General features: G+C 45.7%; 1 protein-coding gene and 1 long non-coding RNA gene across 7 annotated transcripts in view; one reads left to right on the forward strand and one right to left on the reverse strand.

Annotated features, from left to right (window-relative positions):
- The window catches only part of DYSF (dysferlin), a 395,589-nt gene that overhangs the window by 123,300 nt on the left and 259,780 nt on the right, over nt 1-12,509 (reverse strand). For all 6 annotated transcript variants that reach the window (XM_073611045.1, XM_073611046.1, XM_073611050.1 and 3 more), the window contains 3 exons: nt 11,523-11,665; nt 4,565-4,738; nt 1,252-1,345 (listed from right to left, as the gene is read on the reverse strand). In XM_073611045.1, the coding sequence (XP_073467146.1) occupies nt 1,252-1,345; nt 4,565-4,738; nt 11,523-11,665 (411 nt within the window). The remainder of the gene's footprint in view (nt 1-1,251; nt 1,346-4,564; nt 4,739-11,522; nt 11,666-12,509) is intronic.
- LOC141120980 (uncharacterized) overlaps nt 1-12,509 on the forward strand; it is a 91,040-nt gene that overhangs the window by 62,924 nt on the left and 15,607 nt on the right. The window lies entirely within an intron of this gene.

Consider the following 12,509-nt stretch of genomic DNA (forward strand, 5'->3'; position numbering starts at 1 on the left):
CACAGCCATTAATGTCTAAACCGCTGGCAACAAAAGTGAGTACCCCCCTAAGTGAAAATGTCCAAATTGGGCCCAATTAGCCGTTTTCCCTCCCCGGTGTCATGTGACTCATTAGTGTTACAAGGTCTCAGGTGTGAATGGGGAGCAGGTGTGTTAAATTTGGTGTTATCGCTCTCACTCTCTCATACTGGTCACTGGAAGTTCAACATGGCACCTCATGGCAAAGAACTCTCTGAGGATCTGAAAAAAAAAATTGTTGCTCTACATAAAGATGTACTAGGCTATAAGAAGATTGCCAAGACCCTGAAACTGAGCTGCAGCATGGTGGCCAAGACCATACAGCGGTTTAACAGGACAGGTTCCACTCAGAACAGGCCTCGCCATGGTTGATCAAAGAAGTTGAGTGCACATCCTTAGCGTCATATCCAGAGGTTGTCTTTGGGAAATAGACTTGCCGGCTGGTTGCTCGGGCCTCCTGTGGGATGGGAGAGCACGGGCGAGACGTGGAAGGCAGCAGGAATGGGGACATCCCTTCCCGGTGCTTGGGATAACAGCCGAGCGGCTTCTTAGCTACATCGGTTGTTATTCCAAGAAAGCCAACCGCTGGCTCTAAAAAAACAGTACCAGGGTGATGCTTGCAGCTGCGGGCATCACCTCTGTACAACCGATTCAAGCCGAGTCCCCATAATTGCTTACGGTCGGCGTGAAGGGGTTAAAATGTCCACGGGCTGGGTGCACGTGAATTCATCACGTGCACTGACGGGCCAGACATTTAGCGGCGGCGGGCCAAGTGCGGCCCGCAGGTTGCCGACCCTGACCTAAGGCTTTGGTGTTCTTTTCTTGCCAAAGTTACAATCCAGCAAAGCACAATGGGAACTGACACTATGTATATGTTGTTTTACCTAAGTGGAGTTTTGTACGACTCTAGATCTATGTCGTTTGCACTTAAACAATAACCCTCCCTTACTCTATCCAAAATATAAAAAAGCGTTGCCTTTAGTTCTACTTATTTATTCTGAAACAACTGGGTTATATCATATACTGTATAATTGGGCGGGTTCTATCTGACTTGCTGCAATTTCGAATACACACTGTGAGAAGCTCACAGTGTGCAGTGAAATCAGAGTAAACTATTTTATTGTAGGAGAGGAGCCTGTTCAACAGTGCAAGACCGAAGGGAAGGCTGGAGAGCAGATCTAAGTAGGAAAATATAACTTTGTAGAATAGTCTGGAAGAACGTGGTTTACTCACAATCAAAAATACAAGAAATTGTAGGTCTGTTCACTCCAAAACTCAGAGTGCAAGTGTTTTTCCCATCATCGCTTTTGTCGTCGGTGACTCCGCCCTGCAAAAATAATGAATAATACACAGGTTTTTTTTCAGAAGAGTCCAGCAGGAAAATGCGCTCAGTTGTAGAACATAAATAACAATGCAATTACTGAAATAAAAGTCCTGCCTATGGGCAGACAACACAAGATGCCTACTGTTACCTTTATTAGAAAAAGTGAGTAAAGGAGAGAAAAAACATGGACAGAGGGCCGGCATGACAGGGGTTAAATGGTTTGGGTCTAGGGGGGGTTTCAGCCTAGTCTGATAGGAAATATATGTTTTGGGACTTACTTGATTGGTGTCTAGGCCAGGAACGGGTGGGGTTGCAGGGTGTTGTCAAGCTAGGGGTCTTAGGAGGTCTTCAGTCGAAGGGAAGCTGCGCTGGGGAAAACTTACCACCCTCCCTACCCTTTCTTGTTTCTGGATTTTGGTTCTGGGGGGTCCCCCCTCCTTTTTAAGGAAACTTTCTTGTTTTTAATGATGTTCTCTATCATGGAACAAGCAGGGTAAAAGGTCCTGGTAGCTGGAGGCTTAATTAAGTTGGACGCAGGTATTTTCTTCTTTGATGCCTACTAGAACCTTGAGGTTCCAGTTAAACTGGGTTTGCAGGGGGTTGTCAAGCTAGGGATTTTAGGAGGTCTTCAGTTGGAGGGAAGCTGCATTGGGGTAAACTTCCCACCCTCTTTCCCCTTTCTTGTTTCTGGATTTTGGTTCTGGGGGGTTCCCCTCTATTTTAAGGAAACGTTCTGGTTTTTGATGTGGTTCTCTATCATGGAACAAGCGGGTTACAAGGTCCTGGTAGGTTAGTATGGAGTAAACATATACTTGGTAGGGACCTGTCTGAGGTATGGCTCCCAGTAGTTGGTATGTTGGTGGTGTGATGGCTGGAGGCCTAATTAAGTTGGACGCAGGTACTTTCTTCTTTGATATTAGAAGATATTTTATATTTTTCATATCTGTTTATATGGCACATTGCACTTTATTTGTCATTCACAGTGGCGTTTATTTGAGTGTAATTTAACTACCGTATATACTCGAGTATAAGTCGAATTTTTCAGCCCTTTTTTTTTGGGGCTGGAAGTGCCCCCCTCGACTTATACTCGAGTCACCGCCGTCTGTCTGCATGATCAGCGTGTCATGCAGGCAGACGGCGGATGGCGTGTGATAATACTGTTCGGAGGCTATTGCAGTTTTCAAAAGCCACGCCTCCTGCTCGTCTGTGATAGGCTGAACAGCTGTCAGTGTACATTCTATCACGGACATTCTCTCATCCTCGTCCGTGGTATGAGAATCAGAGAATGTCCGTGATAGGCTGACTGCTGAGTGTTCTGCCTATCACAGACGAGGAGGAGGCGCGGCTGGTACTTTGTTTCATATTTTAACTAATTAATGTTATTGAGCGCCCCCTGCACTGCATTTAAATATTATTAAGTATCACTACTTTATTAGGGGAGCAGCTGTTTATTTAATTTCACTAATTGTTTTATTTGTTGGCGTGGAGTATATCACATTTTTCACACTTTCTTTTTTGATGCCTACTAGGACCTTCGAGGCTCCAGTTAAACTGGGTTCAACATGTTTTTCGTCTGTTATGTATACAATTTTTTAATAAAAGGCTACTATGGCCATTTAAAGTGGTTGTAAACCCTTTTAAAAAATTCCACAAACAAAAAAAAAACCTTGCAAGACAAAGGCATTATGAATTACCTGAGATTGAAGCCCCCTCTAGCGGTCCTCGTTCACCGCTCCAGCGGCCAACATCTCCCCGGGGGGTTGCTTCCGGGTATCTGGAGATGTGATTGGCCGGATCCCGGCGTGGTAGCCGCCGGTTCATACCATTGCTTCAGTTTGCTTAATTGCGCATGTGCCAATGACATCGGCACATTCAAATACAGGGATATCTCCTAAACCGTGCAGGTTTAGGAGATATACAATGTAGCTACAGGTAAGCCTAATTATAGGCTTGCCTGTAGCATAAAGTGGTTGTAAAGGGTTTACAACCACTTTAACTCCAGCTTGTGGCCGTGTGGTTATTTATAAGAGGTGAAGGTAGGGATGGTCAGAGCAGGATGGAGATAAATCATCTTCAATACCCTAGTCAAGCTTCTTCTGTGCCACTTTCTGATTTAGTTTCACTTTGTTACTGGATGCCTGACTTTTACAGACTTCATGATTAGCCCTGTCAGCTGATATCCCCTTGTCCAATGAGAGTGCAGATGTGATAACTCATGTTATCTACCAACACCTAAGGATGGACAGCCAGGGCTGGTTATCCTTGCACTGCAGGTGTTCTATCGATTTGTGCCCTACATCAAAAAGTGCCCGCGCATACGCAGAACGGAAGGGCACTCCAGCGGAGTTCCTGATCCGCTGGAGTGACGTCACCATAGCGCATGCGCACATCGTAGGAGTGTTTTTTCGAAGGATGATACCATTTCACAGGCACAATTGAAAGCTATGCAAAGATCGGAGGGACTCAGTAGATGTCACATTGTGCCTCGCTGTAAACCCGCGGCGCAACAGCGAGGCACAATATGACAAATACAGTGTCCCTACGCTCTTTGCATAGCATTAAATTGTGCCAGAAAAATGGTATCTTCCGTCAGAAAAAGGCTCCTACGATGTGCGCATGCGCTATGGGACGTCACTCCAGCTGATCAGCAACTCAGCTGGAGTGCCCTTCCGTTCTGCGCATGCGCGGGCACTTTTCGACGGTGGGCACATATCAAACACCGGCCCTCGTCTACAGATTCCTCTCCATCAAGCAGAACATTGAGTACCGCAGTAGTGACACCACTAAGTCTCACTCCATATCTGGTGAGAGTAGTAGTCAGAGGCAGCAGTGTTGGAGATGTGACGCTGCAGATAAACAGCTATGAGGTTGAAGGCACAGGAAATGCAATATTATTTTTCATGAGGAATTCAAACGCAAAACACAAAAGACAAAAAGAAACTATTTTAGGGAACTGCTTAGGCACAATTTCATTGACCTTAATATGTAACCTAACAGGGTTTTAAAAAAGTATTGGGGCATTGAGATGAATCTCTGTAATCCATTGAAGAATATCAGAGAGATTCTGAATATGGATATGGAAAATACATAAATAATGGGTGTAGGATTCGAATGATACTTTGGCTAAACACAGAACTGTCCCTCTGGATGATCGGGGTGAATGATCAGATTACCCACATCTAAAAAATGATTACAACACAGCACAGGCTGCTTGTTACTCACTAGTGCCCCCTCTAGGGCAAAGACAGCAGCCGCTCCAGTCATTTCCAGAGGCTCCATTCTACGTCTCCACCTTCGTCTGCGGAAGCTGTCGGTTTTGCGATACTTCAGGTGAAATCGCCATCCAAATAGAGAGGTGTATTCCCAGCCTTCACTCTCTGCCTCATCGGGCTTGTGCTGCAAGAGATAGGAGGGGAGCATTAAAAATTACAAATCCAGTGAACAATTTCATCAATCTGTGAACACTGCTCAGAAAGTAATGCAACTGTGCTACAGTAATGCCCCGCACACACGATCGGACTTTCCGACAACAAAACCGTGGACTTTTGTCTGAAGGGTGTTGGCTCAAACTGGTCTTGCATACACACGGCCACACAAATGTTGGCCAACAATTACGAACGTAGTGATGTACTAGACATACTACATTGTTTTTCAGCTCTTTAACGCCACCCTTTGGGCTCCTTCTGCTAATTTCGTGTTAATAGAAGTTTGGTGAGTGTTGATTTGCGCTTTTCTTTTTGCGTTTTTCATTTATCGCTTTTCAGTTAGTTTCTGAACGGCCGTTCGTCAACCAGCCATGTTGCGGAATCGGAGGAAATAACATGTTATTTATTATTGGCCTTGGAATTATTACTTTGACATTATTTTTTTGGGTTGAATAATAATGATTTGATTTGGTATATTTTCTATATTTTTGTATGCATTATTATTTTTTTTTTTGAATGCACAATAAAAAAATTGTGGAGAATAATACTTGGCTATGTGTTTTACTTCAGATGACAGTACACACGATCGGACAATCCGACAACAAACATTTGTTGGTGGAAAACCTGAGAACATGCTAGCCAATTTGTTGGCGGAAAGTCTGAAAGCCTCGTACACAAGATCGGTTTGTTGGCCAACAAAACCGTGGAATTTTGTCCGAAGGGCGTTGGTCCAAACTTGTCTTGCATACACACAGCCACACAATTGTTGGCCAACAATTACGAACGTAGTGACGCACTACGTTGTTTTTCAGCTCTTTAGCGCCACCCTTTGGGCTCCTTCTGCTAATTTCGTGTTAGTAGAAGTTTGGTGAGTGTTGATTCGCACTTTTCATTTCGCACTTTTCATTTTACATTTTTCATTTCACGCTTTTCATTTTGTGCTTTTCAGTTCGTTTCTGAAAGGCCGTTCGTCAACCAGACATGTTGTGGAATCAGAGGAGATAATATGTTATTTATTATTGGCCTTGGAGTTATTGCTTTGACATTATTTTTTTGGGTTGAATAATAATGATTTTGATTTGTTATATTTTCTATATTTTTGGATGCATAGAATGCACTTTTTGGTTAAGTTCTATTGGTAGATATCATGTCTAATTTAAAAAAAAAAAATTTTTAATGCACAATAAAAAAATTGTGGAGAATAATACTTGGCTATGTGTTTTACTTCAAATGACAGTTTGGGAGTAGGCAGTTACATTTTATAAAATACAATGTAAAATTGACAAGGGACACCAACATAGTTGTATCCTTGATCTTAAAAACTACAGGATAATGGTGTTATGGTAACTTGCCCCCAAAAAAATAAAAATAAAGCATAATAATATTATTCTTGATATCACTAGAAAAAAAAAGCCTTTGAAAATTAATTTGCAATAACTCCATCAGTATCACCAGCAAAGCAGCTTCATTATTATCCCATTAAAGAAGAAGAGAATTGTGCGCTGCATTTCGACATTTCATAATTTGCCACGTCACGAATGTTAATTCTCCATTATGAACGCGAGTTTACAAGACCGACCGCGTCTGCTTCCAAGCATGCATGGACTTTTGTGCGACGGACTTGTGTACACACGATCAGACAATCTGACAACAAACATTTGTTGGTGGAAAATTTGAGAACATGCTAGCCAACATTTGTTGGCAGAAAGTCTGACAACAAAAGTCTGATGGAGGGTACATACAGTCGGACTTTCTGGCAACAAGCTCACATCTAACATTTGTTGTCGGAAAATCCGATCGTGTGTCCGCGGCATAAGACTCAGTATACTGCAATCTATCCATATCGTTTCCCTTTCATACTAAATTGCAGCACATGGATGGAAACCAACCATGTTGGAAACAATTGGATTTCAACTTGAAATCCATTTTCATGCAGCAAAGTGCACCGGTTTTGCTACATGAAAACAGACAAGTGTAAATAGGCCTTCAGTCAATCACAAAATAGACAGGGTGGATAGAGTAGGGAAGGGTTAAAACACCTTTAGATTTGCATTGCTATCTATCTAGCCTAGATTTAGATTTCAAGATTTCCCCTCACTTCCTATCCCAGTGACAATAATGTCGCTGAAACAAAAAGTAAGGGGGGAAGCTCCAACAAGTACAACCCTGAATCTAAAAGAGTTGGGATGCTGTGTAAATTCTACATAAAAAAACTGATTGCAGTGATTTGCAAATCTCATAAACCCGTATTTTATTTACAATAGACAATGGAAAACATATTAAATGTTTAAAAAGAAGGATACGGCTGCATACCACCAAACAGTCCAACATAGATTTATTTGTACATAAAAGTCATAATGAGTGCCACCAAGACAAGGACACACAAGAGATGACGCGTTTCACACTTGACTAGCGCTTCTTCTTTTTCTACTACTTGGTGGTGAGTCCTGGTTTGCACCCAGCCTATCCTGATCTATCGGATTGATATCACCTGGAGCAGCGTTACTCTTCTTTGGATATTAAATGTTTACACTGAGAATACGTATCATTTTAAGAAAAAAAAAAGTAATTTTGAAATTGATGGCAGCAACACATCTCAAAAAAGTTGGGACAGGGCCATGTTTATCACAGTGTAGCATCTCGTCTTCTTTTAACTCTGTAATTGTCTGGGAACTGAGGAGACCAGTGGCTGGAGTTTTGGAAGAAGAATGTTGTCCCATTCTTGTCTGATATAGGATTTTAACTGCTTAACAGTCCTGGGTCTTTTTTGCCATGTTTTTCGCTTCAAGATGTGCTAAATATTTTCATTTGATGAAAGGTCTGGACTGCAGGCAGGCCAGTTAAAGTAGAAGTAGGGCCAAAGCTCTTTTGGCCCTACTTCTTCTGTGGGTCACAGAAGTGCACTTAGGTCTGAACTCCTTTGACCCATTTTCAGCCAACAGCGGGCCAAAATCTATTGTTGCCCGACGTCACTCAACCACTCCAGGCTCTGGATCCACACATATGCCTGGACCGGCAGCTGGCTCAGCCTTTCAGCAAGTCGCTGGGAGACTGAGCTAGGCGCTTCCACCCCCCTTCCCCAGCCTGGCACTCCAGTGAGCACTGGGGGGGCAGAGCAGAGAGCCGGTAACTGACAGTCACCGGCTCTCTGCTCAATGAAGACCAAGTGCTGAGTGGTCAGCAGTCTTTGATGATTATTATTATTATACAGGATTTATATAGCGCCAACAGTTCGCGCAGCACTTTACAACGTTAGGGCAGACAGTGCAGTTACAATACAATTCAAAACAGGATCAATCAGAGGGTCATGCTCCTTAGAGCTTACAATCTAAGAGGGAGAGTCAAATGATACAAAAGGTAATAACTGTGGGGGAGGAGCTGATGAAGAAAACAAAAGTACAGTTGCTAGGTGAGGGCAGGATAGGCTTCTCTGAAGAAAAACATTTTCAGGGATCACCTAAAAGTGGATAGTTGGAGATAGTCGAACAGATTAGGGAAGGGAATTCAAAAGGATGGGAGAGGCTTGGGAAAAGTCCTGGAGGCGAGTATGGAGGAGGTGACGAGGGAGCTAGAGAGCAGGAGGTCTCCGCATCTCACTGATAGGGCTGCACTGATATGCTACACTGATGGGCAATGATAGGCTGCACTAAAAAATGAAATGGGTCAATTTGTACCACAAAAAAACCCTGTTTTATGTGAAGAAATAAAACTGTCTTTTATTTTTTGTATTCAGTAGGAAATAGATAAAATCTCTGTCAGTTATTTTTGTCACTTGTGTTCCATTGGGGAGATTTTCCTTTAATTCCTGTCCTGTATAAACAACAAGGAATCTCTCCAAAGTAAGGATAGTCCCCTCTTAAAAGATAAGTGTGGGGTTCTTGAAAAAAAAATGAAATTATACTCATGTGGGTGGATGCAGTGTCAGTCTAATGCTGCATCTGATCCATGATGGATCCAGGCTTAGAAATGAACGATCAAACACCGCTGATTGCTCAGCTCTCGCTCTTTAGGCTGCAGAGAGCTGATGGCTGTCAGTCATTGGCTCTCTGCTTTGCCCCTCCAGCGCCCACTGTGCAGGGGGTGGGAGGGGCTGGCTCAGGCTTTAAGTGGTGCACTGAGAGGCTGAGCTAGCTCCTGCTCCAGGCATCTGGGTGGATCCCAACTGTAAAGTCAGGATCTTTCCCAAGCCCGGACCAGCTCTGTGACGACAGCCGAAAGCGGGCTTTAGCATGCTGTCGGCTGAAAACGGGTCATCCATAGCAGAAGTAGGGCCAAAAAAGCTTTGGCTATACTTCTTCTTTAAGCTGGCCATAGATGGATACAATTTTAAACATAATTTCTTAGAAACAGATTTAAGAAAATGAATTTTAAAATTCTCAGAACATTCAAATGTCTTTCAAAAGATTTTGTTTGCTTTTATCATTTGATTTTGGAATGAATAGATTTTACCAAACAAAAACCACATGTGCTGTCAGAAATTTGTTTGAGAATATTTCTTTCATCCTGCTCCTTCAAACATTCTTAGAACCTTCTTTTCCTAAGAATTTTCATTCTAAATTCTACCCTTCTATGGCCATCTTTAGACAGCTGCACCAGGACACACGTTTCCCTTCCAAATATTACGCCTGTATTCCTTTTCCAGCGAGAACTCAACATTTTGGATTTTCTCTTTACTTTAATGACCTTTAATAGTGCATAGTTGCCAACATTGTAAAAAAAAAATGTGGGACACTTTTGTGGCTGTAGGAGCCGTAGAATAATTAGGCGCGGGGCATTCGTTTGTAGGCGTGGTTTAGGAAAAATATACAAGTGCGGCGCGAAGCGCGGCACGGCGAAAAATAAGCGTGGTTTACGCATCACGGTGGGCGTGGCTTAAATGGGCGTGGCTCAAGAGGGTGTGGCTAGAGTCTGAGATGAATGAGGGATGGAGAGGGAGAGAGGGGGAGAGGGGGAGAGGGATTAGAGGGGGAGAGGGGGAGAGGGAAATGACGGGACAGCAGCCCCAGATCCTACACAATAAAAATATGTGTATTCTAGAAAGTTTAACAATCAGCAGATAAAGATACTCCAAACACCTGGTGTTAGCACTTCAATCATCCCGGCACCATGGTTGTTATGGTGTCAGGATGATTGAAGCGCATTATTTCTATTATTACAATGTAATATAAAATGAAATCATTCAACTCACCATAATGCAGAATCAGTGGGATCCCTGAGCGTGTCACTAGCCACGTCGCCTGCCACCAGCCGTCTGTCCTTGCATTAGATGTCCCAGCAGAGTCCGTCCTTGCATCAGGTGCCCCCAGCGGAGCCCCCCCTTACATCAGATGTTCCCAGCAGAGCCCCCCCTCACACCAGAAGTCCCCAGCGGAGCCCCCCTCACACCAGGAGTCCCCGGCGGAGCCCCCCCTCACACCAGGAGTCCCCGGCGGAGCCCCCCCTCACACCAGGAGTCCCCGGCGGAGCCCCCCCTCACACCAGGAGTCCCCGGCGGAGCCCCCCCTCACACCAGGAGTCCCCGGCGGAGCCTCCCCTCACACCAGGAGTCCCCGGCGGAGCCCCCCCTCACATCAGGTGTCCCCAGCGGAGCTCCCCCTCACATCAGGTGTCCCCGGCAGAGCCCCCCCTCACATTAGGTGTCCCCAGTGAGCCCTCCCTCACATTAGGTGTCCCCAGTGGAGCCCCCCCCTCACATTAGGTGTCCCCAGTGGAGCCCCCCCTCACATCAGGTGTCCCCAGTGGAGCCCCCCTCACATCAGGTGTCCCCAGTGGAGCTCCCCCCACAACCGGAGTCCCCGGCGGGGCCCCCCCCTCGCATCAGGAGTCCCTGGCGGAGCTCCCCCTCACATCAGGTGTCCCCGGTGGAGCCCCCCTCACATCAGGTTTCCCCAGTGGAGCTCCCCCTCACATCAGGAGTCCCAGGCAGAGCCCCCCCTCACATCAGGAGTCCCCGGCGGAGCTCCCCTCACATCAGGTGTCCCCGGTGGAGCCCCCCCTCACATCAGGTGTCCCCAGTGGAGCTCCCCCTCACATCAGGAGTCCCCGGCGGAGCCGCCCCTCACATTATGTGTCCCCAGTGGAGCCCCCCCTCACATCAGGTGTCCCCAGTGGAGCCCCCCTTGCATCAGGTGTGTGTCCCCAGTGGAGCCCCCCTCACATCAGGAGTCCCACAGCGGTGCGCCCCCCCCCCACCTCAGAGGTGTCCTAAGCATGGCTAGAACCCCCCGCCCCTTTCCATATCAGACTTGCAGCGGGGCGAGGCGGAGCGGGGCAGAGGGTGGGCGGCGACACAGGAGCTCCATCTAGCCCCCCCAGCCGTCTTCCTGAACTTCAATAAAATGGCGGCCGGCGGAGACAATGGCGGCCGCGGACCTCTAGCGGCGGCTTCGAAAAACGAGAACCGGATTTCTCGGGACATTTCCCAGGACACCACAAATTCGGGAATGGAGTCCAAGTCCCAGGAATGTCCCGGGAAATCCGGGACAGTTGGCAACTATGATAGTGGTCACCTGGACAAACAGAGAATGTGAATCTCCCCATAGAGGACACAGACAGCAATAAAAATCCTAATAAAGGTTCCACCTCCTCACTATTCTAAAGTGCAAAAAAAAAAAAAAAAAAAAAAAAAAGCTTTTACATTGCTTTAACGATTTTCTTAGACCTACATTACTAGGGAGAAAGGTTGAGATTTTTATCCTTTGCAGTCCATCTTTAACATTATCATAGTATATCTTAACAAGAGATGTACCACCCACCTTCTTTAGTAGCTCAATCTGCTTAGGATCTCTCCTGCGTAGCCTGAACCAGCGCCTCCTGCGGCTCGTGTGATACATCTTCTCAGATGGCACCCAGGATTTAGGTTTGCGGTCTGGCGGAATGGTTATACCGTATTCCCAGCCTGCAATGGTTAGGAGAGCAGTGTCATCTCCATTACATGAGCCCAGAGCACATAATCCTAGGATGGCCATTGTAATTTTGTTTTTTGTTAAATCTTTAATGATATTATCACCTATATCAATACTAGATCTAAAAACATTCTAGCCAAAACTAAGTAGTTGAAGGCCTGATAGGAAACCTTTTGTTAGCTGGGGCAAACATGTTTATTCATGAATGGCTTTTTAAAGAGTCAGTCTATCAAACTACGATGTTCTAGTTATATGTGAAGTATGGTGAGCTGAGTAAGCCCTTCACTTCTTATGTCTTGGATATTCCAGCAGTGAGATCTTCCTGATATAATTCCCGACTCTACTTCTGTCCACCTTGGAGTATTGAGTATTGAGCAAAGAAGCTGCTGGCAGGACTTTTTGTGATGCCCTGCCAGCGCACCGCTCCAGTGTGGAAGCCCTCAGGCGCTATACAGGCGCTATTTTTAGCGCTGTAGTGCCTGAAAAACTAAGGGGTCTAACACTGAACTGCCTCTCCGTCAATCAGCTGCGTGGGTCTGTTACCCATCACCTGATTGGCTGAAAGCACAGGCGCTGTGATTGGGCGCCTATCAAGAAGAGGGGAGGAGACGCATGGAGGACAAAGGAGCCACTGTCTGACCCGCTGCAAGGTCCCACCGGGGTCACAGTGGCAGCATTTGATGGGGCACAGGGGCTGCGTTTGATGGGCACAGTGGCTGCGTTTGATGGGCACAGTGGCTGCGTTTGATGGGCATAGTGGCTGCGTTTGATGGGCACAGTGGCTGCGTTTGATGGGCACAGTGAGGCTGCAACTGATGTTTTTTTCCGAATTTTTCA

The sequence above is a fragment of the Aquarana catesbeiana genome, linkage group LG01 (assembly GCF_042186555.1).
Source record: "Aquarana catesbeiana isolate 2022-GZ linkage group LG01, ASM4218655v1, whole genome shotgun sequence".
Classification (NCBI taxonomy): Eukaryota; Metazoa; Chordata; class Amphibia; order Anura; family Ranidae; genus Aquarana; species Aquarana catesbeiana.